Source organism: Neopelma chrysocephalum, unplaced genomic scaffold (assembly GCF_003984885.1).
Source record: "Neopelma chrysocephalum unplaced genomic scaffold, ASM398488v2 Primary Assembly neopelma1_73, whole genome shotgun sequence".
Classification (NCBI taxonomy): Eukaryota; Metazoa; Chordata; class Aves; order Passeriformes; family Pipridae; genus Neopelma; species Neopelma chrysocephalum.
Genome location: NW_020897733.1, coordinates 866590 through 892986, shown reverse-complemented (window position 1 = coordinate 892986; position 26397 = coordinate 866590). Strand labels below are relative to the sequence as shown.

The window sequence follows — 26397 nt, the reverse complement described above, 5'->3', positions numbered from 1 at the left end:
CCTTGATTTACCTCATTATGGGAATGCAACTTTATCATCAGTTCTCTCCTTGTTTCAATTTAGGAAAACAAAGGTAGCCATGTTACCCTGCTGGCACTTGTGGTTTATTTCCCAACATGCACTGGATTGTAGTTACATGGGAAACTTGCAGATAGTGTCCTGAGTGACAGAACTGCTGCACAGACAGGGCTCTGACATGGGAAGGAGTAAATTCAGAGCCTGTCCTTGAACTTACCTCTGCAAACTGGACAGCAGGACTCCGGAACAGAAACTGGGAAAGAGCAAGTTAATTTGGGACAAGTCTTCAACCCACAGTACACATTTCCTTCCTGCCAGTAAAACACAAGGGGAATTTAGAAGGAGTCATTGATTTTTCTGTATTTTTTTATGCTTAAATCCATGTTTACATTAATGCCACTCTATGCAAAAGCAGAATATTAAACCAACGAAAAGTCTGAACAGTCTGTTCAGTACTTGGCCTGTTAAATTCTTAGTTAATGAAGAATATGATGATGATTTGATAAGAGGAGGTACAGAGTTGCCAACAGTTGATACTGAAGAGCTGTTTGGATTGATAGGGATGTCATGGTTCAGACACTGGCTCTGAAGAGTCACTGGGTGAGTGCTCAAATATACTGGATTTGAATTGGTGACAACTCAGGAATGGCTCTCTGGCCCAGTGCCAGTTCAGAGCTGTCCGCTCCCAGCCTTGGGGCCCTTTACTTATCAGCTCAGTCCAAATGAAATCAGTCATTGGCTTAGTGCTACATTTTCCAGTCAGGCTGAAGCGAAATATTCTATATATGCCAAGCAGCAATATTTTACCTGCTGCCTCTGCACTGTGAGCTCGCTTAGAGCAGATGTTTGACAGGGTATGCTTTGTGCACTGTGTGTAAGAGGTCGCCTGTCATTTACCAGGTGCTGCACACTGGCTCTGAGCACTCTCATGAGTTTCAGCATTAATTCTCAATTCCCAGCCTTTGTTACGTATTGCTTATATTTCAGTGTCACATCTAGAAAGGAGAACTGGAGCATAGACAGAGCAGAGCTCTGTCAAATTGTGTTACTTACTGAGCAGCTGCACTGGGCACACTGGTTTGCTTGCCTGTTCTGGAAAAGCCCCTCAGCCACAAACATTTCGCCGTGATGGTAGGTGGTGCCATTGTATTCACAGGATTTCCCAGTGATTTTGCTGCTTACTGAGAAAAGGGAGTCCTCTGGAAGCAATGGGAAAGGAACACTTCATGGAAATGTTCTGGATAACTTGCAATATCATAAATATGGGGGAGGAAAAGCTTCCCTTCTCCCTCATTTCTCTTTGTTAAGGAAGGACAAGTTTTGTCATCCTACAAAGTACAAGTGATATTCTCATGCTGCTATCTTGCTGAATTTTAGTAATTCACACTTCGAGTTGACTGTCCCAGTTAATCTTAGGATGCTGATGATCAACTGCAATGCCAGCACTAATGGCCCTGTCTCATGCTGCAGTATTTTCTCTTGTTCTGTAGCATTTAGTATCAGGACAGATGGGTGCAGTTATGTGCCCACTTGTTACATTTACATGGCTCTTTTAGGCTTTAATGTAGAAGGCATTAGGTGCTGTATACACACAGAATCCCACTATCAATAGCACTGTTCTGGCATAGTTTCCCCCTTCTTAGTACTGGTCTCTTTTTGTTTTAATGATTTGTAGTTTTGTAGCCCATAAAATACTTAATTGCAGGTTAGCGGGTTGTGCCACAGGGCATGCATGACTCCATGCATGGTTCCACACCATCCATAGGCACAAAAGTTCTGGCAGAGGAGCAGCAGTACTGATGATGGAACTATGCTGAGAGAGTTTATGCACTAAGCAAATGTTTCTTCCTAGTGACCCTCACTATTCATTGCTGCTGTTGTTTTCAAAATGGGCAAAACTTGTCAAAGGCAGATGTCAAAAGCCACCTGAACGTTGATTTTCCTCTGATATGCATATTTTAATGTCAGATGTGCAAATGAGTGCACTTTGTTTGCAGAACTCGGGGCATATGACAAAGTGCACAAGATGGCAGTGTCAATTCAAACCCTGAAACCTCCTGTTTCACCTCAGTATCACATTGAGTTCTGCACCACATGGGTTAAGTGTTCTTCTAAGACACTAAGCTATCCATACCTTATGCTAAAACATCCCCTAGACTGTTTAACTGTTAGCAGTTGATAAACTGTGCAAAGGGATTACACTTTACCTATGAAATATAAGCCACTTGATTCCACTTGGGCAGTGAACCTGGCACTATATATTTACATTCACATGAATTTAGCATCTCAGCAGGGGAAAAAACATTTCAAACAAGAGCTCTATGGAAGTAACAGTGAAGTGTTTGTTCTCTGGAGCCTGAATCACTGCAAATTTCTAGGAATGCAGCTGAAATTTCATGCAGTGGGTTTGGGCTTTCATGTAAAAGAAACCTGACCTAAAAATTCAGGTTTTGCTACAGCTCCTTTCATTACCTATCAGATAAACCTGGAGAGATTTTTTGGTGAAACCATGATACCACAGAATGCCCATTTTTCAGCTGGGAGCTCAAGTGAAAGAGCAGTTTTCTGCCGCCATGTACTGGCATTAAACATTAACATTTAGTTTTCCATAAAAGCATATATCTAGTTACACTGGTCCATCAAATGTTAATAATATTTTGAATGGTAAATGTCAAATCTAGCTGTGGAACATACATGTACTACAGTGTCTGAGAGTCTATTGGGTCAGGAGACTGGCAGAGTCAGCCAGTTCGTGTTCCTTGCCTGACATTTCATTGCCTGACACACGTTATTTGCACTTCCTCCTTTGAAACATCACATACATCGTTATTTCAAGTGCAATCAAGGGTGTCCAATGATACCTTTCCAAAATCTTATAAAGAGTACAGAGCTCTGACAACACCTGTGTTTGGCACAGAAATGCAGTGCTTTCGACCCTTTCTGTATGTTTGCTAGTACTGAACATTCTGGAATGGCGATATGTAACCTCCGACTAACACACATCCTTTGCAAGTCATCAGCAAAAGATTCCAGTGACAGATTCAGCTACCACTTAGGCACAAATATTGGAAAACATGGATAAAGAGGCACATCTCAGGACTGTACTACCTCCCAAAACTCGTATCTCCATAGTTTTTTGGGCTTTCTGAGAGTCACCTCATGGAAAGCAGGAGAGTCAGACAAACCTTTAGTTATCTCCTTTCCCCTTGGGCAGCTGGGAGAGCAGTAAAACTGGAAAGAAATGAAAATGGAAGGAGAAATGAAAGGAGAATACAGATGGTTCTTGACTGGATATGAGGCCCTGTTCACACAGCCTCTGCAGGACGTTGCTGTGCCCATGTGGGATGCCTGTCCAAAAGCAGTGTTTGGCTTGTGGTCTGACATTTGCAAAGACCAATACCTGAATGACTCATAGTGACTCTTCTGGGTACTGGATGAAGAGAGTAAATTTTACTGCAGATATACCTTGGCATATGCCACATCACTCAGCTCAGTATGAAATCACCAAATGCCTTTAAACTGTGGCTTCTAAATAAAGAAGGAGGATGGTGAAGCTTCTATTGCTTGGAAAATGATGGTAGAGAGTTGCACTAGGTAGTTGTTTTCATCTATATTTCTTTTAAGTTGATCATAGAAGTTAGGCCTGTAATAGCTAAATCGTCATGCAGCCCAAAACACACATGCATCTGCCTATCTTTGGAATATGGGATGAAATTCTATTGCTATTTTGAATCATAGCATCATAGGATCTTTAGGGTTGGAAAAGACCTTTAAGATCAAGTCCAACCATCAACCCAGCACCGCCACCACGTTCACAATTAAACCATGTCCTCAAGTGCCATATCCACACATTTTTTGAACACTTCCAGTGTGGAGGTGACTCCTCCACTTCCCTGGGCAGTGTGTTCCAATGCTTCACAGCCCTGTCCATGTAAACATCTTACCTAATACCTAATGTAAACCTCCCCTGACACAACTCGAGGCCATTTCCTCTCATCCTGTCACTTGTTACTCGTGAGAAGAGACTGACACCCACCTCACTACAACATCCTTTCAGGGAGTTGAAGCCTTATTTGATGAAATAATTGTGAGAAAAGTCAAGTTTCAATTACAGGGAGTAAGATCATGGTTTAAATCCTATGCTGCACACACCTGTCCATATGATTATCTATTAGCACATTAAGTGACAGGACATATTTCATTGCATAGAATAAGGTTTAGAAGAAGTTTTCAGATCAAGACCACACGGCTGTTATTGCAAAAAAATATATACAGTCATATATTGGAGACAGCATATTGGAGAGCACAACTGATCATCTCCAAACACAGCATCGGCCTGAACCTGCAAGGAAGCTTTGTTTATATTCTGTGCCTAAATATAACTTGTGTCTGGTGCAGTTTCTCTCTCACTTTTCTAGTGTGTGACTGACTTTCTTCAACTAGGACTTTCCTTGGGTTTTTTCCTAGTGCTCTTTAAGTCATGGCTAATTAGAGGAGTTCAGACTCCCCCATGATATCATATTCTCCTGTAGAATGTGAAATTAGAGTCATTGTGGATTGTTTTAATAAGTGCCACATTTCAGCTTTAAAAAATCTTGTCATTAATATTGGTATCAGCATGCATGATTCCATGCCTTAGTTAAGACAGGTTAGAATTAGAGTAATTAACTGCAAATACACTGCATTGCTCAAAGCTCTATTTGTAAACCTTGTTTCCTAATCAGGATTGTTCCAAAAGCTTTATCTGGCATTTTAATGGTGCTGACTAACATTGCTTTAATTAGCTGCCTCTATAAAGTACCAGGCAAACCATCTGTGTGAATCTTTTAATTAACTGGGTTCAATCTGAGCTTTTTTTCTGGCATTCTTTGCACGTCAGTGGAAGCAACATACAACATACAGAGTAAAGATGTTATAGCTTCAATCAAAAAGGAAATATCTCTGTTTCTGTCATTGGCATTTATTCTACAAGGGCTCAGGCTTCTGTATAGAAGCTGAGAGGCCATGCTTACATCTGCCTACAATTTTAGCACAATCGAGATAAGACCATGAGTCTGCAATATGGAGAGCAGAGCTTTCTCACCAGCATGAGCGTGAGGGAACTGCAGGGGGCCCAGACCTGGGCTTCACGTGACTTGCTACAGATTTGAATTTATCCTGTAAGTAACTTTAAAGGTTGAACCTGGCTGAAGAAATCTTTCAGATTTTACAAACAGACAACATAATACAACTGTATCAAAAATGGTTTAGCTTAAAAACATTTTTTTTTAAAAGCAATTGGAGACTACGGTGGCTATGCTTGAAACCTTATATCCAACCATTCCTCTCTTCCAAACATGGGCTTCTGTCCAGCTCCTTTTGCCTACCTTGGCTGTTTTTAACTGATGTTCACACACTCAAGGCAAATTCTAGCCCAATGAAGGCAGTAGAAAGGTTTCCTTCAGGACTCAGCCAAGGTACTTGCTTGAACTCCACTTTTTGAGATTGAGATAGATGCTTGGACTATGAGGAACTGTTGATCCATACAAAAAAGATTTGTATCAACTAAGATCTGTTGTACAGCCTGATGTGGAAGTTCACTATGAACGTATAGTGCCTGCATTTCATGAATTGTGGTTCATTTGACAGAGCCTGTGAAGAAACAGTATGGCAAAATGTTTGCCATGAAGGAATGTCACCTTAGTGTGAACTGCAGCACCAGTGCTTTCCTGATAGTCTGACAAAACGGTGTTAGATATGAATTTGATAAACCACAGACATGTCATGGAAATTTTCTGGTTTAATGGAATCTGCTCCAATCACAGATTTTTTGGTGGAAGCCTTTCTGGGTTCCTGATAGTCTGCTCATGACCTGAGGTGTCCAAGGGCCAAGGTCTGAGGGCAGTCATACATGTACACAGACCAGGCCTTCCTGGCTTCTGGAACTTTCCAGTCTCCTGGGAGAAACAGAAGCTGTGTCACATGGATCACACTCAGTTTTGGAAACATCGTCTTTTAGCTTTTTCTGTTTACAACTCTATTCCTTCTTGGATTGTTATAAATTCTTGATCCTGAGATGATTTACCCTTACTTGGATATGAAGCAGAAGAGCATCATTTATCTGCAACTAATCCCTTGAATAGCTTAGACCAATTCCATGAGCAGTTCCTGATGTTTGAAACAGTGGTTACTTCTGTAAAAGTATTTATGTGTAGAGAGTGAAAAGCAGTGATGAGCTATGGGCAAAGTAGCCTTTTGGGAAATGGGGGCTGACTTGCTTGAGGAAGGGCTTTAGGATCCAGGCCTTACTACAATCAATTAAGTGTTGAACTTGGATCCTTCTGGACAAAGACAAGAGGTGCAGGTACAATTACTAACAAACAATTTAGACACTAACTAACAAACTGGTAAAACCACCTCAGAATCAGTACAGTCATGGCATGATAATCAGCGAAGTATTTATGATGTGACATCTGACCTTCAAATTGAGAAAATCAATTGCTTTTGGATGTCTTTGCCATTGTGGACAATGAGACCAAGCATTTTGGCTTTCTGAAAGTCACTGTGCTGGGTTTTACTGACCTGCAGACAGTAACAGTGGCAGTGAGTGTCCTCCTGAAATGGGGACTGGACAGGTTAGACAAGGAAGGTGCAGGCAAAGCTCCTGCTACTGCATAACCCTCAGCAGGGTCTGCTGGGACCTGCACAGCACCTCACGAAGGGTCTGTGAGGTTTTATTGCATCTCTGTGAGTTACTTTCTTATACAATATTCGTGTTAGTATTTAACACTCTCACCATTGCTTATTTTAGTATTAGAACATCTGGCAAAGAACATTTTTTAAAAATCCTACAGACTCTTGGCTTGCTGACTTAAAAACTATTTTTAAACAGCAACATTCAGAATCACCTAATGTCATTTACTGAAAAAGATAGGCTTTTAACATCCAGCAGAAAGGCTGGGCGTTCAGCCTGGCTTGGGTTTTACAGTTTGTCTATTTTATTAACCATCCTTATAAAAACAATCAAGTGCTAAACAATATGAAATCAATCACAAGGTCTAATGCCTTAAGAAATTTACCATACTGGGAACTGTTTTGCAGATAGTCTGGGTTTTTTTAAGCAGACAGATGATAGATGATGAATTTGAATCCAGAGAGGATTTTATGAAACATGTTTTCTGAATCAACACTGAGCATGTACAGACCAAGAGGCTGAAGATTGTTTTGGAGCCCTATTCACTAGACAAGCAACTGATTTCTGCTTAAGTCCAGGACATTGGTTTGCACTGACATCTCTCCTGTACATTCACTTGTATTCCCAGGGAGTTTTGCTACTTAATGAACACAATCAGGAGAGTCAGTTTAGTTGCAAGACATACTTCAGAGCTCTCTAGGCTGTATCCTGGTGCAGGAAACTGTCTTTGGACACCAACTAACCGGTCATCTCACATGCTGCTTCTGTACAGAAATGAGGTCACCTCAAGTTGTAAAAACATCACATGAGGCCATATTACTTGCTTTCACATTTAAAACTGGCCTAAGAATTACAGGTTACCTCTTCAGAAGCCACACATAAAGAGCAACTATGAAGATCAAAATAAAACCCAATTCTTGGAAATGTGCAGACCAGGAACATTTCTAATGCCAGAGGGGAATATGACTAGAATATGAAAAGTACTTGTCCCCATTTTGCATATTGAAAGTTTTATAAGACCTGGATCATCTCAGGCACACACACTGTCCAACACAAGTGAGCAGCACTCTGATGACCTGACATCTGCTTTTGGAAAACTCTTTGCTTGTGTTGGAGTTGCACATACCCCTAGGTATCCTTGTTAAAAAATAGTTAATTCTCCTCCTTCGTGGAGTCGAGGTCTTTTGCCTAAAAGCACATCATTCTGAAGGGTAATGTACATGTAATTCAGTAGAAAGATACAGGGATGATTCTTGCTTATTGAGACTTTTGGTGTTTTTCATAGCAACGTTAAAGGCCAGCACAATGGGCTCCATGCTCCACTGTGAAAGATTAATTCTAGGAGGCCCCAAAATACTACTTGAAGTACTCTTTAATAACAGTAATGGGATAAGTTATTAATGTGTAGAAAATTACATTTCCGGATAAAAACCTGCAGGTGGAGTTACAATCTACAAAGTGGACTGAAAGAAATCCAGGTAGCAATGCAGAATAAAAGGCTACCTTGCACTGACTGCAATTTCTGTGAGGAGCTGGATGCATGAAATGCAGGGAGGAGAGAGTTGAAGATAAAATGTTGGAAGCTTTCTTTATGTTATTCACCTTGTTACCTCTCTAGCTTTCTTCAGGTACTCCAGAATGCAGGTTTCAATTCTCAAAGGCCAATGCAATGTAAAAAATAGTGTTTTCCTCCACCACTGAAATGTGTGTTTAACATGAAACAGGCTGTCACCCACAGGAGTTGTGCAATGAAATTCACTTTTTGTTTGTGTATTACGAGACTTTCCCAAGTTGCTACTTCTGAGCACTCTCATTCATAGCAGGAGCCCTATACTGAGCCAGACATGCAGAGTAGGAACCGTGTCTCCCAGTGCAACAGCTTTTATCTGAAATGGATTCAAAGTGAAAGAGGGTAGGTTTATATTAAATATTAGGAAGAAATTCATTAGTGTGAGGGTGGTGAGGCAGTGGGACAGGTTGCCCAGAGAACCTGTGACTGCCCTATCCCTGGAAGTGTTCAAGGTCAGGTTGGATGGGGCTCTGAGCAACCTGGTCTAGTGGAGGGTGTCCCTGCCTCATGGCAGGGGGTTGGAACTGGATGATCTTTAAGGTCCCCTCCAACCCAAATATTCTGTGATTCTGTGAATTTACTTTTCTAGTTACTTTTGCTTGCACAGCCAGTTGGAACAGGTTTGGATCCTCTGTCACCCTGATGTACAAGAAAAAAAACAGAAAGTGAGTAAATCACATTACTTCAACATTCATTTTGTGAGGGGACCGGGGTTAAACTCCTCTCTCCAGCATTTAAAATGGAACAGCCACTTTGACAGCTAGATAAGCATGTAAAGATGTGAGCAGCCCTGGAGCTGCTCTGATTAACAGTGACCCAACTAGCCTTCTTTCACTGAAGGAATCAGAGCTCTGAAGAAGTGGTAATGAGTCCTTTGACCACTTTTGCCTTGGTGATACATTCCAAGGGGTTCAGCCAAAGATCTTACCAGTCCTGGAGAAATCTAAGTGCTAGTAACATTCCAAGTAAAAGATAAAGAAGCCTGCCTCCAGGCAGAAATCATCCGTGTTAGGCTCTTCCCTCTGCTACACACAAGCCAAAGGAACATGGTTATTGTATATAAGAAACAGCTATTCAGTATGAGACGTATTTGGAATGGAGGAATAAATATGTGTTGATAATCTGATCCTTACAAATTCAAAACAGAGCAGCCTAAGACTTAAAGAGGTGAGGGAAGCATCCTGTAGAAACAGATTATTGCAGCTCACTAGGAGAGTGACAGTCAGTGAGATTTTGATCATAGTTATGTTGAATAAATCTGGAACAACTCTGTTGATTGAACTAACCTTGATGCTACGTGTTCAAACCAAACTGTATTTTTAAAAAATTCTATAAAAAAAAATCCTCATGTTTATATGGAAAAAGGATTGCATAAATTATATTCTTCTGTGTTTATGCAGTGCATTTCATGCAGAAATAGCAGTGCTTTATATAATACAGAGAACTTGCCCATTTTCCTGCAGTTCCAGTGAAACTAAGGTACAGTAACAACAGTAGGTTTCCTTTGTACCCAGAGATCCAATTTATGCTGACCCATTTGTACCAGAAGGCCAGTGCAAAGAAGCAAATAGCTGAGAATACGGATTACCCCATTCTGCTGCTGTGGCTCACTCCTCCAAAAAGGCCTTCAGTGCAGGAGACATTCTGTGATCACATTTTGGCCACCACAGTAGGAGTGGGCTGTTCTGGGGCTAATTGGTGAGAGGGGCCAAATGCACAGGGGATAAAGAAAAGAGAGTAAGGAATCTCTGTATCACAGGCAGCAAGGGACACTGTGGAGCACAAGTGTCATGGGACCTGGGATAACACATGCTCTGTTTTTTCCAGAAATGTACTTATTTACTGAACTTTCCTCAGTATCTGTGAAGGCCTTTGCCTCAGAAAGACAGGAAACCTGTCAGCACCATAGACTCAGTTCTACATATCCCAGACCTGCTTCTAGTGCAGCTTCAGGGCTGGGTAACTAAACTGAGCCTGGAAAGCCATCAGCACGTGGAGGGAAAAACTGCTATTGCACACTGGCTGTTTCAAAGTCCAAATTACCACCTGCTGAAAGGATGTTTTTACCACTGTTACATCAAGAAGGGAAACCCACAAATATTCTAGAGCTACTTCATCACCAGAACTAAATCATTATTCATCATCTCATGGAAATACAGGAACCTCTGACTGAAAACCTATTACACTGTTTTGACACAAGGTTATCTTCTAGGGGTCAGCTGTTATTTGAAATAACCTTTGTGGCTGGAGGTCCTTGGGGAATTATAGCACAGCCTAAGAGACCAAATGGATTTCTTTCCTGTGAAAAATTCTTTTGCTTAATTTCTTCTCTCTGCTTTTGTTTCCACTCTACATGAACATGTCACCTCAAGGTCTGATCTGAAGTCCATTGAACTAAATAGATTTGGAACCTGGCCCAAACACCTACTCTGTGTGGTATAGCGAAAAGGCAGTTTCCCCTTTCATCTCCTGTCTTATATTTCTACCACATTACTTAGTATTTCTAGAGAGGTGACTATATCACAGTCAGTAACTGCATCTGTTTTCATAGAAGACTTAGTCCAAAGACTGTCAATATTAATAGAAATCTGTTGATTGACTATAGTAGACTGGTGGATCAACTGTCAGTCTGTCTGCATTTAGCCTTTTCCTTCAGTCATGCATCAGAATCCAAATTATTACAAATCTGTAATTTAAAAAAACATAGAGGATGTGCACAAAAGCAGTGCAACGATGTTGTTTTAAAAGCAGTGGCTGAGGCTGACAGTAAATGTGGATGGAAAAGTTGTGCACTATCCAAAAACTGCAAACACAAGCTCTAAACAAAATCCATATGTGCCTCTTGGAGGTGCAGGTGTCAACGATATTAAGCCACAAAATGCTTTGCATTAAAATAACTTCAAGGACCAGGTTAAGCTCTAAAAACTCCAAGGTAATTCAGAGTTAATCACCACAGCTAGTCTTTAATATGGTCAGACGGTAGAAAGTGTATGAAATTCATTGCTTGAAGGAACTAGTAGCACCTTATCTAGACAGTATGAACTGTCATACAGATTCAAGGCAAAGATGTAGTTTCAGTTAAAACATTCAAAAAGCTGTTGCTTGTTTTTTAGCTTTCTAGGGCTAAAGTCAAGCTCTTCACATTATTTTAATATATTTTCTGCAGCTTAATTTCCTGTGTTTTCTTTTATAGTGGCATAAAAAATTGCCCAGCAATTGCCCAGCAACTCTGAAGGACTCATAAAACACTTTCTAGGTCGATCTACTTTAATTCCTGCTCTCAAGTTGAACTATTATGTGAGTCTACCAATCACTCTCCCGCCAAGGGAACAAATTGAGTGGAGCTTTGGTGCATTTTGAATCCTCTCTGAAACCTCTTTGAAGGTCTTGGAAGTTATCTTGGAAAAATTCTGAGCAGCTTATCCTATCCTATCATGTCAGTCCAAAGAATGGAAGTTCTGTCATCCACGTGGGAAGATATGTATTTTTCAGTGTATTTTGGATGCTGATGTACAGATAGATTTTTGAGTTTTTATGGTCAGAAAAGCAGAATGGAAACAAATGATAACCTCAATCTGGCTGGGATAGCAAACATTCCTTATGAAGCTGGTGACAAAGGCAAATCCCAAAAAAAACGAATTATCTGAGCACACATCAATAGGAAAAAATTTGACATCTCCCCGGAATGCTGGTATCATTGTATTTCTAAATCAGATTTACTTCCAAATAAATAATTTATTTGAACTATCTGACAACTACCTATTTTTGGGACTCTCTCACTCGGTGATATGAGAAGGATAAGTGGTAGTAACAAGACCTGCATAAAGAATGGAAGAGTTGGGCACAATATGCCTTCCTCCATCCCAAAAATGTTAGTGAATTGAAGGGTAAGAAGCCTAGCACTTAGAGCCTGGGAGCTCTGGTGTGTGACCTGGGTGGAACCCAAAACCTCTTCACCAAATGGTTTATTGTATGTGCATTCTGCAATGGAAAATCACTCCACTGGAGCATTCCAGCTGCCAGGGTTGGAATTTTGGTTGTAATTCAGTGCAAGATGCACTGCATCACACACATGCTTCTGGGTTTACTTACATGATGTGTATCAAATCAGCAGGTGCTGTGCATGCTCTGCACCTTGCAAAGCTGAGTCTTTGAGCACATCTACCCTGCAGAGTGCAGGGTGTCCCCTGGACTAGCTCAGTTTTTGGGAGTTGCTGAGCAAAGGTCACACTGAGCTCATGGCAGGCACATTTTTCCTACTTCTTAAGGGAGTTTTGCAGTGCAGTGAGTTCTGCACTGTCCTAACTAGGCTGCTCCCAGGATCTAAAGTAGCTAGTTCAAAGACTCAGCTATTACTGAGTCATGCTGCAGTTTACTATGCAGACATAGCCTCACTTATTTTTAGGTGATATTCTCAGACCACTATTGTCAGATACCTCATCTGGTTGATCTTTAGACCAGCTATGCATACAGGTACCACCTGGCATTTTGTTGTTATTTCAATATCTAAAGAACAACAAAAGTCCATCAGAAAAATGGTTTGAATTTGATAAAGAAAAATCATAGTACCAAAGAAGCTCACACTTTAATGTGTTACTAATAATGAACATTCTTGGAAGCCAGTGTGTTTAGTCGGGGCAGCAGGCTTAAAAAACACTGGAGCCAGATGGACTGGTTCATACATCTGCATGTAGCCTTATCTGCTGAGAGATCAAACCAGCAAGTAGAATATAGAAAGCCTTTCTAAATCCTGCAATCGTGAATCTTTGCTTCTGATGTAAGCTTTTCCCATCTTAGATTTACATATTCCAGAGTGTATCAAAAATTTTATCTTTGACCAGACTCTAAATGCTTTCATTTGCAATTGTTGTATGTAGAAATTATACAATCTACAATAAATGTTCCAGTTTTAAAGGCACTGTCTGTAGTAGTGCCATAAAAGATAGCCGCAGATAAATGCTTGAAGAATTTGCACATGAAATTTATTTTCATGACAGAAGGCAGGAGGTCTGAAGTCCACTCTAGATCAAGAGCTGATCCAGATCTAAGAATGATGGTGAATTCTCTCCCTGACTACAAATTACCTCTCCTCTGATGATGCCTGGAGCATCCTAAAGGTGGAAGGAAGGAGTGCAAGCTCAGAAGCCTGTGATGTCCTTTTGGGTCTCAGCACTATGTAAAAAGAGTCTCAGTGAATGTGAACATAGTATTTTTGGTTACACATGTGTGATGATAAGAATGCAATTCAGATGGTAAAATACTTTGCAGAGTTGCAAAAGGAAGGAATATCTAGATCTATACAAGACACAAGGCATTTTGCCAATTCTAGAAAGAATAGGTTTCAAAAAAAAAAGGAAAAGTTAGCGGTGAATCTGTGGTAGAAGCTGGTAGGATCAAACCACTGGGGAAAGTAGAAGATGCTTCATAACATGTCTGACAACTACTTAAGATTCATGGTGTCTGGTGCCAGGGAGACAGGATACAAACACTGCATCTCTTTGTGTCAGCAAGTCCAGTGTCACTATGGATGCAGGAGAGATTAATTCCAGGGGGAGAGCAGTGCCAACTTTTCTCAAAGGAATCCCTTCAACAGCTCCTCCACTTAGGTAGCTAAGAAGTTTGGTGTCCAATGAAAGTTGCTGCCTCCTGGCATTACCTCTGCTTCATTAAATAAGGAGGCAGTGATTTGGGCAGTTACACTCTACAAGGCCTGCAGAGAGGCAAGAGAAGAGCCCCAAGTCACTCTGACCAGAACTAGTCACTTCTGAAATGCAGCCTGAGAAACGGAGGGGAAACATCACGTGACAGAATATAACGAGCACTTATGAGGGTGATTCTGATGGATGGCCAATGGCCAGAGCTCTCACATGTTAGAAAATAACCAGGGAAACCAGAGAAGTGAATTTCCTGCATATCATGGCATGTTGCACAGAAGACATTGTATGCCAGACACACAGGAATGGAAAGCTGGCACAAGATGTGCAAGAATGCTGGAGATTCCTGTTCAGATCAGGCATGAACATTACCACTGAAGATGGAGCACCAAATATGATACACATAAACACTGCAGAAAGCAGAATGCAAATAATCCCTGACATCACAGGAGATTGCCTAACATTGGAGCAGATCTATCTGACTTACAGATTCATGTAGGGTAAAAATAGACCTTAGTGGGACTCTTATTTTTAATGAGATGGTGCCCAGTTAACAATGTAATGGCCCATCATGGGTAGCCAATAGACTGTAGGGGCAGCTAAGAGAAGATAATGGGTCACAATTCAAGAAAGGCTCATTCTGATAATTTTCTGTATTTATCAGTTTAAACACAGAGTACAAAATTCCAGCTGAAGACTATTATTAGCAAGAACTTAATTTGATAAGATGGATTTGAGAGTTTACAGGGGCCCTTACTCTTCCTTACTAGACCATTGTAGAATGTTTTAAAATCTTGGTATGTATCATGGCATTTACAACCTTATGAACAGAAAAAAAGCCAAACAGTTCACTACCAAAGAGCACTAGAAGAAAAAAACAGTCAATCTAGAAGAATTATGTTTCTATTGAAAAGGTACTAAAAAATGAAAAGAAAAAGTTCCTGAGTACAGATGCCAATTACATACTGAGTGGGACTTCTGTGATTTAACTTAAGCTGTCAAAAAAGTAAGCATCTAGCATAAGCTATTTTCCTGTGCTCCCTCAATAATCAGTGGAGAGTGACAGACATCTCCAGGAAAAGTCTTCTCATTCTGGGTGACAGGATATCACCCTCTCAGACAGCATGTTTCCAACAGCTATAAAGGGTATCTAGATGATTCCCTTGCCAACTAACGCCTAGATTACCTGGAAAAACAGGCCAGATTTTGGGCACACCAGTCCTTCTTTTGATCTGGAAACAGAAGAGGGGTTTGTGTTCCCAGCATCTTACCATTTTAACTAACCGTAGTAGTTGGCCAAAGAAAGCATACTGCCTTACAAACTTTCTTTCCTATGCATTAGACCATCATAGATAAAACTCTATCATCAACTAAATGCCAAAGTGTTGAATCTAGAGTTGAATGGGCTCAATCTCATCCTAGGACACAACAGTGGCATCATGGCATCAGACGAGTTATACGCTTGAAATGGTTCTTCCTTGTCACTGATTAAAAAGGGATTCTAGATACCTAGATCAGATATTGATATACATATCTGAAAGAGAGTGTATATAATTGTCAGGGCAGATGAATCCTACCCCAAATTGATGGGTGGACGCCCTTTTTACCCAGTAAGTGCAGTGAACACATTCCCATCCCAACTGAACAGCAACCTTCTTGTGTGCTCCCGTCCCTCCGCCATTGCCTCCTGCCTCCAGCTCACAGGTTTTGGTCAGGGAACAGCTCTTTTCCTCAGACAATGAAACTCTCTGGAGAAAGTCAAATAAAACCCCTTTCTGTGATGCTGCATGAATACTCTTTTATAAGTGGAAATGTAGGGTGCCACTAAGACAGACATTTAGGGGAAAAGCTCCAATCAAATCTACCAGCCATTAGGCCATGTCGGGAATGCTGTAACAGCCTCGTGAAAGATCCTGCTTGGCCTCTTTCATACAGTGGCTCTTAATAATGAGCATATAATAAATGTACAGTCTGGAAGAATTTACTATACATATCCAATTGGATTTATATAGTCATAAACTTCTACAGCACTGCTTCTATGATTTACAACAGTCTCTACTAATTATGAAGCTATGCCTGGACTTGAGATGTAAAAGGCAAATGTTACCAGACTGGTTGTACAGTGATACTATACAAATGCACATTTGCCACAGCTATTTTCAATCGCTTGTTAACAGAGAACCATTGCAAATAACCATATATTTTAGCCTGCTCTTATGAAAAGCACCAAAAGCAGAAACTCAGGAAGTTTGTGGGAGGGTGTCCTATTGGGATGGAGTTTAGAGATAAGGAGTGGGGACTGGACAGTCAATGAAACTTCTGCTATCTTCTGCCTGGATTGTAGGGGACTGGACTTGGTAGCTTACTTGATCCCATCTCAAATCTATACTTCTGATTTCCTATGAAGAAACCACCATGGGAAATACTATAACTTATGTAGGACAAGCCTCTCATGACCTTAATGGATATAGGAGGATGTTTACTTCACAGAAGTTTTCCAGCACATACGTTTAATTTTGCTGTTATTCAGCATATTAAATAACTATTTCAGAAAGGACTGTTTGTTTGTCATTAATAGAATTACCTGGGCATCGTGGGCAGCACAGCTGTGGCACATGCACAGGGGAAGGACAGTGTAGACTTGGGCATCTTATTCTGCTGCACAGTACATTTCCGTTCTGCAGGTGGAACATAATGCATAATACTTTAATGAAATGTCTTATAAATTTCTATGTTCTGCATCCAGATACTTAAAAAAAAAAAGACTTTTTACAACATCCTGGTTTCACTCATGCCAAGCTAAGCCCAGACTACTTCTACTGCCTTTGAATTTATGCTGAAGGTCAGAAATCCATACAAACCTTAAAATCAGAGGAAGTGTCTAAAAATGGATTGCAACAATCTCAATTTGTCTTTTTCTTTTGAGCTGATTACGCTTAGGAATTGCATTTCCAAAACTAAGACGTGGATAATTAATGGTAGGTCTCTGAGATATCCCCTACTGAGGGTTAGTTCAATACCACAAGAGACAATAGTGTCTGTAATTGTTCCTGAAAACTGTGGAGAGTCTTTTGTTTTCATTTTATGGGTTTCCCAGTAGACAAAAAACACCAGTTGGTAAGTAGCCATTTTTCTAAGAAATATGAGTAAGTCTTGGGAATAGGGTTCATTATTCATGTCATTAACATAATATTCTATTTGACCACATCTAAGTTTGATTTATAATTAAAACACAGGGAATTTTCATTCTCCGGTGTGTGTCACCAGAAAAGACTATCCATTTCAAATTCCTATTTCCCATCTATAATTCATCCTTCTAATTTAGCTCTGAGTTGCTCATGTTTATAGCAAGAAAGATCTTTCAGCATGAACACTGATACTGTGCTATGACTAGTTTTAGGTGGTGTCAGGACCAAACCCACTTCATTTTCATATGCCTCTTGGAACACTGAAATGTTTCCAGGGGAGGTGCAGACTTCCTTAGACAGCAGATGTATAGGCCTTTCTAGTCATCTCTTTCAAAATAATTCATTGACTCCTAAATATCTGCAGACCACAGGCTGGAATCATACTGTTAGATCATTGCTAGCCACGAGCTACATTTGTGCATCTGCTTTGGAAAGAGACACTAAAAATGGTATCACCATCTGTTTCCAATGATGACTGAAATTAAATATACTGATTTTGTTGAGGAGGAGTAAATTTTGGGCTGTAGGACCTTCACAGGATAGGGACTATCCCTGGTCCACACAGCACCTTGCCCAGCAGGCCCTCACCTGAGAGCCTGTAAAGCACTGCTGTGGAAGAAAGGCTGGCACTGCCTGCTGACCTGGCTCCATGCTGCTGACTTGTCCTGTTCCATGACCTCACTCCCTTTTTCATTTTACGTCCTGCGGAATCTCCTGAGGTGAATGTTTACTTTCTGTGCATGATCAGCTATGACAAAATTCTGCAGGCCAACTTTGCTGCTCTGGTCTGCCAGCAGGACTCCACTGTCTGCAGCAGGACAGAACTGTTTTAACTGATCTTGTGCTTAGTAAGACTGATCTTACACTTGGATTCACAGCGGTGTTTGGGAGACCAAGCCCTACTGACCAGAGCGGGGCTCAAGTGCCTGTTGGTCCCTGTGAGCCAGAGCCACGATCAGCATTTCGGCATCAAGTACCAAAGAGTGCCAATGCACCTCTGGGCTGTCAGTGCTGAGTGTGGAGAGCAGTTGGCTTTGCTCCTGAAGTCTGCAGGTCTGACTATGAACACAAGCAAAAAGTTGCTGTATTTTAGAGAGTAAAATAATGGTCTGACAAATTGTGAGTGCTCAAATTTACTTGACAGTAACAGCCAACAGGCTCCACTGTGAACTGGGGGCAGGAGGAGGGGTTGTAAAAGAAAGGGGGAACAGGGTGAGAACACTGAATTATGTTTAGTTTTAGTCTGGTTTAAGTATGTAAATTCTAACTTGTAAAAATACAATACTACATACACACAAAACCAGGAAAGTTTTTTTTTTTTTTTTAAATTCCAGGCTGAATAATTTGGCCTCTGTTTAGTTAGTTAATTTGTCTCATTTTATTCTTAAACATCAGAATTGTGTGTGCTGGGGGATGGACAGACAGGCTGTTGTTTAGAGACAGAGCATGGATCAGAGATCTCTCTCTGTTGCCTGGCTGATATGACTTGTTTTGTGCAGAGATCATCTGAATCATGATGTTTGAGGCCAGCAAAGACGTTTTGATCACACTGATGATGAAGATCCCTGGGGATTTTTTTGCTTTTCTCTGCAGTGTGAGGGAATCAGTTGCTGCTTCAGACACTGTACATACCCTTTGCCTCACTGAGGGAATCATAGGTGGGTTACATTTAAGTGTCTCTTATTTGCTCTCTGTGGCACACTTTAGTTTAATTTTTTATGCTGGTTTATGGTTTATGGTCTGTGCTTGTGCTATGTCATGGCATGTTTTCTAATGCCTTCACTTTGTTAAAATTATAAATTGTTAAGGGTGCCTGAAGGAATCAGGAGCTTTTACTGTAGGTCGATGTTCTGAGGGCATGTTTTTGGCCAGGACAAAGCTCAAATGAGTGGCTGGATGCTGCAGTTGTTATTTGGAGTCTTCCTTCCAGACAACAAGAGTCACATCTTAGAGATCCCTCAGCATCTTCACTGCTGAAATAACACCAGGTCACTTTTTGCACCCTCACGGTACACCACAGGTAAAATGCAGCAAACAAGGGAGTGGAGTCGAGTTCACTCCTGAGCTGCATGTACTGGGGACTACCATCAGCAGTTTCTATCTTTATTAAACCTTCTGCCCTGAACTGTCACTTTGTTTTCTGTGCCCAAGGGTGAAGGAAAGAAATAAAACAGACTCCATTTGCTGGGGCCTCACGGTGTGTGGGTGTGTGTGGGTATGTCTGGGTCCCAGCAGTGCTGTTCTCTAGAGGAGCACAACATGCACTTTCCCGTCCCTCCAGACTGTCTGGCATCTTCCTAAAAATCACCAAGCAATGATTTGTATCCAGATCTCTAGGGTTTCCAGTTAATTTAATCCCCACTCAAGACATATCCTTACAGCAATTTAGTGAGCATTTTACTCCACACAGACTCTTGAGAGAGTTTTTAACTTTGCATATACATCAGCAAAAGATGAGTGGAAACTCCTTTTTTTGCTCTAAACAAGGACTTTTCCTTTTCTTCCTGCTCCTTTTTTTTTTGCTCTTACAGCTGCATTCTGCTGCATGGATCTGAGCTGCAGCCAAGCTCATGGGACTACTGTTTATGCATCTCTGCACTAAATTGTAGTAGCAGATTCCCTCAGAGCAAATGCTGCACAGGGGCCCAATATTTTACACTTGCAGGGAGGGAAAATAGCCAGGAATACTTTATTTTGCATTAAATACAGCAGACAAAACTCAACATCTGGAGTGTCTCATGTGTTAGTGACTAAGATCCCTTATTGTTTATTTTAAAGTACTCCAAGGGACATATTCTGCTCTCATTTTCCTGCCTCTCTCCACCAGCTGTATATTACATACTATGGGGATCTCTGACTGCTGTGTTTTTGCAGCAGCCGTCTACTGATGGGAGTCAAGGACCTGTCCTTTCACATTTTATCTGATTCTCTGTGCTGCCCATACCCTTTTCTCATGGTTCATCATCTCATTCTTCTTTCACTGACCTTTACTAACAGCGATATCCACGCCTGTTCCTTCAGCACTTTAAGGCAGAAATGCCTCTGAAGATGTTGGCACTGTACACAGATCAAAGCACCACCTAATTCAGGTTCAGCATAATCATCCATATTGATGGAACTGCAAGGATTATGTGTTGGTAGTGGGGCCTGATGAGTCAAGATGTAACGCTCAGCATTGACAAGGCTTCTGGCTAGTTAAGGAGCTGTTTTATTTATGCCATGCAAGTATTTTTTGCCAGTATTGGCCTTCTCTGTTTATTTTTTCCCTTTGCTAGGATCACCTGCCTCTATTTCCTGTAGCACGATGAGAACCCACTAGTGAAAACAGGTTTGGGCTTTGTCAAATTGTAGCTGCAACAAAAAGGATTCTAGTCAGTGAAGCAAGTAGAATAAGTTGTAAGATCAATAAGACAGCAGTCCTACCTCTGAGCAAAGACAATTAACGCAGTAAACAAGGCCATAGGGTTCTAGATAAGGATGCCATCTTTCTCCTACACGATACTTCTTATCTTGAAACACACAGTATGTATCTGAATCTGTAAAACAGTGAAGAGTTGAAAGAGCTATGAATGAATGTTTCCATTCTGTTCATACAAAGTGTATTTGGGTGTGCAGAGTTTTCTAAACTATTCGTTCTTTCCCTGGAGAATCACACAATGGAAACATCCTTAGTTTCACATGCTGTTTTTTCTAACCTCCCAAACCAAAGTAAATGATGTGGCCTCCCATCTTCCCAAAATTTCGACTCCTGAAACAGCTGATAAAATGGCTTTTATACAGGTGAATTTATCCTTCCACCTGCAAAAACACGGGCTAAGATCCTGTTTATGTAAGAAAATTAAAGTGCCTGATCACTCAGAAGGACTTATAGGAAACAAAACCTTTTCAGGGCAAACCCAAAGCAATTGGCCCAACTCTGGGATATCCCAGTTTGTACCACAGAGAGATCTTGAACAAGGGGCCTGCAAAGGGAAGATAAATGCACTGTGCTTACAGTGCATGTTCAGTAACTCCATATTTTAACAACGTAATAAGTTTGTGCTAGTATTTCAGAACAATTTGTGCTCATTTTTGTGAAATAATTTATGTATCAGCTTTCAAAATATTTTAAGATCTTTCTGTTCATTAAGCACTTTTAATCTTGCAGGTGCAGTTTTGCAGGTACCCATATATCTGTCAGACATTACTGTTCTGTCTCTCCCTATCACATTATGGTTTCACATTGAAAACTCAAATCTCTTCAATAAAAGGGTGTTTCTCATGTGTTTCCATGTGAGAATTCCTTCCTGTTGTCTTAAGGATATCCAAATTCTATGATTCTATGATTCAAATTCAATTTATTTCATTAATCTCAGTATAGATGATACTTCAGGGTATCTAACAAAATACCTGTCTTCCATGTGTTAATCCAAGCAAGGGACATTATTCATATTTACTGGGCTAGAAGAAGGTAGCAAGAGCTAGGAACTGTTAGAAACTGTGAAGTGATCTGCTTTCCCTTCACACAGAAGCATGACAAATGAAATGCAGGATATGAAAAAGCAGACAACTGGAGTTTGATAATTTCTGACTCTGTGTTTTTTTGAACCAGGATACCTGCACATGGTTTTCCTGTGAGTGAGTTCAGCAGGGCAGGGGCCTTTCTGCAACTCACTCTTCTTTTTTTTTTTTTCCAATCTACTTCCTTGGAAGCAGAAGCTGCTGAGACTGAGGCTAAAAATTTTAATTACTTCTCAAGGGCAAACAATGTCCTTTGTAAGAAGAAGGCCAAAAAACAACCTGTGCAGGTCGGAAGAGCATTCCAGAAAGCTATTAACAGGAGCAGTCAATAACTCCTAGACTTATTTGAGTAGTTATTCCTCCTTGCCATGATTTCTGAAATGTGTTAACATCTCCCACGGATAACAGGCTTTGTAGAAATACTCCCTTTGTTTTGTTTGTATTCTTTTCAGTTCTTCTCATCAAGTTTTTGACAGTGCTTAGACTCTTAATTTTCTCAAAGGATGTACCTAATCCAGTTCATATGAGGTTGTTTTTACAACAGAACAGTCTTGGCCGAGCTTTACACTAGCTGAAAACTTCAGCACAACAGTCTTACACATGGGACAGATTCCAGATAATCTGTCAGATGTTTACAGAGGTTACTAAAATGGAATTAAGCACACTCTTGACTCAGGATATTTGAAATAAAACAGATTCTCCAATTGATGTTTTCTGTTCTTTATGATGCAGTGTAACCTGTGCAGCTTTAGGAAACTGCCCCAAATGTGGGTGTGACCTGATTCTACTAAATGCAGGATTAGAAGGAGGAAGAAAGTTAGAAGGTACAGGACATTCTTTTCTGAATTACATCTGAAAATAGAAGGAAAATGTCCAATTTAGGTGAATGTGACAGCTTTGTTTGAAGTCTACTTACGTTTTACTTGTTCTAGTTTACCTCCATCTATGAAAAGGAGACAGAGCACGACAAAAAAGATAAAATGAAAATCCTCCAATATCCACTTTTTTCTCATCTTTATCAGCAAAAGGAAAAGAAAGAGCCTCCAAGTAGAGAATGTTGAGCTGTTGTGAAGAAAAGATTAAATTAATTAAAATAAAATCTTGTAAGATACTTAGTGATTTCATCCAGCACACAGAAATCCTAAACTGTCAGAACAAAAAAATCTGTCTGTATCATGGATCTTCCCTTCTTGGAAACAGCTTTGCCTTCAGATCATTTCATTTTTGAAAAAGGAACCATATTCCCATTCATGAAAGCTGAAAACTGGATATTACTTCTAAAAAAGTCCTTATTTTATTCCAAAGCAGAGAAATCTGCCAAGTAAGCAACCTAAATTCTTAAAAGTTCTCTTCCCCAAGAAACTAGTTTGGAAGATGTTCTTGTAGAGCATGTCTTTTGAGTGTATCTCAGGACATACAGCTCTCAGTTGTGACATGTTTGCTTCATCGTAAAATTAACTTTGGGTGTCCCTGGAGTCCCGGCCCTGCACTATGGGAATCCCTGCTCAGGGTGAGCCCCTGGCCACGCTTCAGTCACTGGGAGTTTTCCTCACCACATCTAATAGGCTTCCACCACTATTCAGCTCGCCCCTTCGCCCCTCTCCCAACCACTATTGTTCTGCGACTGTGTATAATTAATTTTTCTAGACTTAACCCTTCCGTTGCCTTGACAGCTGAGAGTAGAATGGGGAAATGACAAGTCATCTTCATTCCTGCAGATCTTTAATGTCAAAATCTTGCATATGGAGCAAAGCTTAATGTATTCTTCCCTGTGTGGTGCAGAGGTGGTATTGTACTTGCTGCATGTGCCATTCTGGTTATCTTTTTTTCCTGGTTTTTAAAAAGTGAATGATTTTAAAGAAAATAATTAACTAAAGTAGAATTTATTTGGTTTTGATAGCCAACCCAAAATTCTAAACTGAGAACTATTTTGTTGCTTTGCTGTTTATCAGAATTCATTACAAAAGCATTATCTTCCCAGAGTGCACTTGTCCATAACTTACAATGTTGAAAAGATTTGTGGTTGATTTTAAGAGCCTTGATGTGGATTCACTATTAGTTTTACAAAAGTTTCAAAAAACCAAAACGAGTCACTGTTGGAAAGATAAACAGTGTGTTTTGTAAACTGATTTGACCTCTTAAGATTTCATGTAAATAACAGAACTGCACAGGAATATGTTTCAGGTCATAGGTAATCAAGGCAGAAATAATAATTGATATATGAATGGTCAAAATTAAGTTGTGGATAACTTAGAGAAACTCACTAAACAGTAAGTTAACGAGCCCTTAAAATTAAAATCTTCCTATTATGACTGTGGAGAACTAGGATACTGTAATAAAGGGTGAATGATCTGATTTTATCAGTGGTTTTATTGCCTTTTGTCTATATTCCCCAAACACAACCAAAATGGACATCTTCCTTAACTAATCAAGCCTGTGCAACTACTCTGTCTGTACTCAGAAATCTCATTCAAAATAATGCAAATTGCATCTGAAAAGATATTAAAAAATAAACCAACACAAAAGCACTTCTTTTAAAGCACACTCCCCATGCAGTAACAAAACATAACTTTCCATTTCGACTTTGGAAGCTGAGAATAATATTTCAATTTCAGAAGAAAGGTTTAAGTGATTTTTTTTCCTTTCAACATACTCAAATCACATAGGACATTCTGAAGCCAAACATCCTTTTAAAAAACTGTTTAAAATTAAAACCTCATAATTTATCCCAGGACATCATGCGTGCATTGAGAACAACAGTAGCACATCACTGAGACTAGCAGAAATGTGAATGTTTAAATATTTTGGCCTTCTTGGGGGTTGCTTAAGCAAACAATAATTATCAATGGCACACAATTATCCTTTGTGCAGCACTTTACCTGTTAGTTAGGTTGGTTAGTTGGAATAGAAAGGCTCAGCAATCCATCCATTTTAAATGTCAGGTCTTCAAAAGGAAGAACATTTTAAAACTTGGACTGCTTACGCTCAGAAATGCTGCACGGTAATATGAGATGGAGGAGTTAATAACAGAAAGGGGATGGAGACTTTTGATGTCTTTCTTAATTCTCTTTAATTTCTGTATTGTTGTTACTCCAAATATAAACACATACTTTTCACTATTAGCACACTCCCTTTATTTCCCCAAAGGGCAATGTCCTAAAAATATTCCTGTATTTAAATAATCTCAGTTAGGATTAACCTGTTAATTATTGGTGTGTTTTCTGCATAGTAGAAACAATGAAAGTGATCCCCTTCTTACATAAATTACTTAGTGAAACAAGGCGGATGGGGCTCTTTTTAACGCCTCGCCCTCCAAAGATCCCAGTTTGGTAACTGCAAGAAGCAGTGTCCGGCTTCGCCACGTTTTACGATTAATGAGAAAAAAAACCGAAAAAAGCCAGAAAAGGCAGTGCCGAGGGTAGCTGGCAGAGGCTGCGAGGCGCGGGGTTGCGGCGATGGAGCGGCGGGGACAGCGGTCCTGCCCCGACGGCCGCGCTCCCCCTGCATCACCCGGAGCGCGAACCCTCTCCCTCCGCTCTCCCCGAGGCTTTATCCCTGCGAGCCCCGGCGCTGCCGTCGGGGGCGGCTGTCCGGGGTGTCTGTGAGCGGGCGGGTCTCGCACCGAGCCGCGGCCGGAGCCTCCCCGCTCCCGCTGCTCTGACAGAACAGCCGCCCCTTGGGCGCCTGCCCGGGGAGCGCCCTCAGCCCCGCCCGGGGCCAGGAGAGGAGCTCGGGCCGGGGCTGCCCCCCTGCCCCGGGCCCGGCCAGGTGCCCGCGGTGCCCCCGGGGGACGAAACGGGCCGGACGGGAAGCCCGGGAGGCGTCGGGTGCCCCCGCTGGGCTGCCTGTGCCGCAGCTCCGGCAGCGGGACCGCGCCTTCCCCGGGGCCGCTCCTCGGACGGCAGAGCTCACAAACCTGGGGCAGGGCTGGAGGCCGCTCCGCTCCGCTCGGGGACCGCCGCGAACAGCGCTGGGGCACCGCGCGGCTCCGCGCTCCGCTCCGCCGGGGACGGCGGGGCTCCGGCCAGGCGGCTCCGCTGCTCGCTCACGTTGCCATCGTCTTCTCCAGCGGCTTTTAGGTCTCTCTTTCGCTTCGGTGGCGAGCAGGGGAACGACGGAGTCCTGCCGCCGCCAGCCCCCGACCCCCGACTGATGGACGGGAGCGGAGAGGGGGGGATCCGCTACTCCCGAGCTGCGGGGCGGGCGCTCCGGAAAGTCCCGGGCTGGGGCACCTGCCACTGTCTCCTGCCCCGGCGGGGAGCGCAGCGAGACCCCGCGGCCGGAGGATGCTCGGCGGCGGGTCCGGCCCCGCAGCCCCGGCGGCGCTGGAGCGGCGGCGGGAGGCGGGGTGAGCGGGGCCGCCTCCCGCCCCGGCCCCGCCGCGCCCGCGCCCCGCGCCCGGCACCGCGGCCTGACTGACACGGCCGGGGAGGGGCCGCTCCTCCCCGGGGGGCGCCGAGAGGGGCGACCCCGCACAGGGGCTTCGGAGCCCGTCCGCGCTCCCCTTCCTCCTGCGGGAACCACCTGCGGGCAGCGGGACCCGCACCCGGGCGGCGGGACCGCGCTCCGGTGCCTTCAAACGAGCTGCGGGCTGGGTGACAGAGCCCCACGGGCGGCTTTCTTGGAGAGAGGACTCCACACCGAGACGGCTCTTTAATGGGATTGTCCCAGGAGGGGTGCCCTCCGGAGCAGAGCCGACCGGAGTTAGCATCCACTGGGATCTGCCAGACACCTTCTGCTGATATCCTCTGCTCTGATTTATTGTGTTAGAAGGTTTCAAGGTCACATTGAGAT

General features: G+C 42.0%; 1 protein-coding gene across 2 annotated transcripts in view; it reads right to left on the bottom strand.

The window, feature by feature from the left end:
• The window catches only part of CHRDL1 (chordin like 1), a 39148-nt gene extending 13274 nt beyond the window's left edge, over positions 1-25874 (bottom strand). For both annotated transcript variants that reach the window (XM_027687109.1, XM_027687110.1), the window contains exons 1-6: positions 25520-25874; positions 22520-22665; positions 20527-20639; positions 16500-16593; positions 1072-1217; positions 236-329 (exon numbers count right to left, since the gene is read on the bottom strand). In XM_027687109.1, coding sequence (XP_027542910.1) covers positions 236-329; positions 1072-1217; positions 16500-16593; positions 20527-20639; positions 22520-22616 — 544 coding nt within the window. In that variant the 5' untranslated portion in view covers positions 22617-22665; positions 25520-25874. The remainder of the gene's footprint in view (positions 1-235; positions 330-1071; positions 1218-16499; positions 16594-20526; positions 20640-22519; positions 22666-25519) is intronic.
• Positions 25875-26397: the final 523 nt, after the last annotated feature.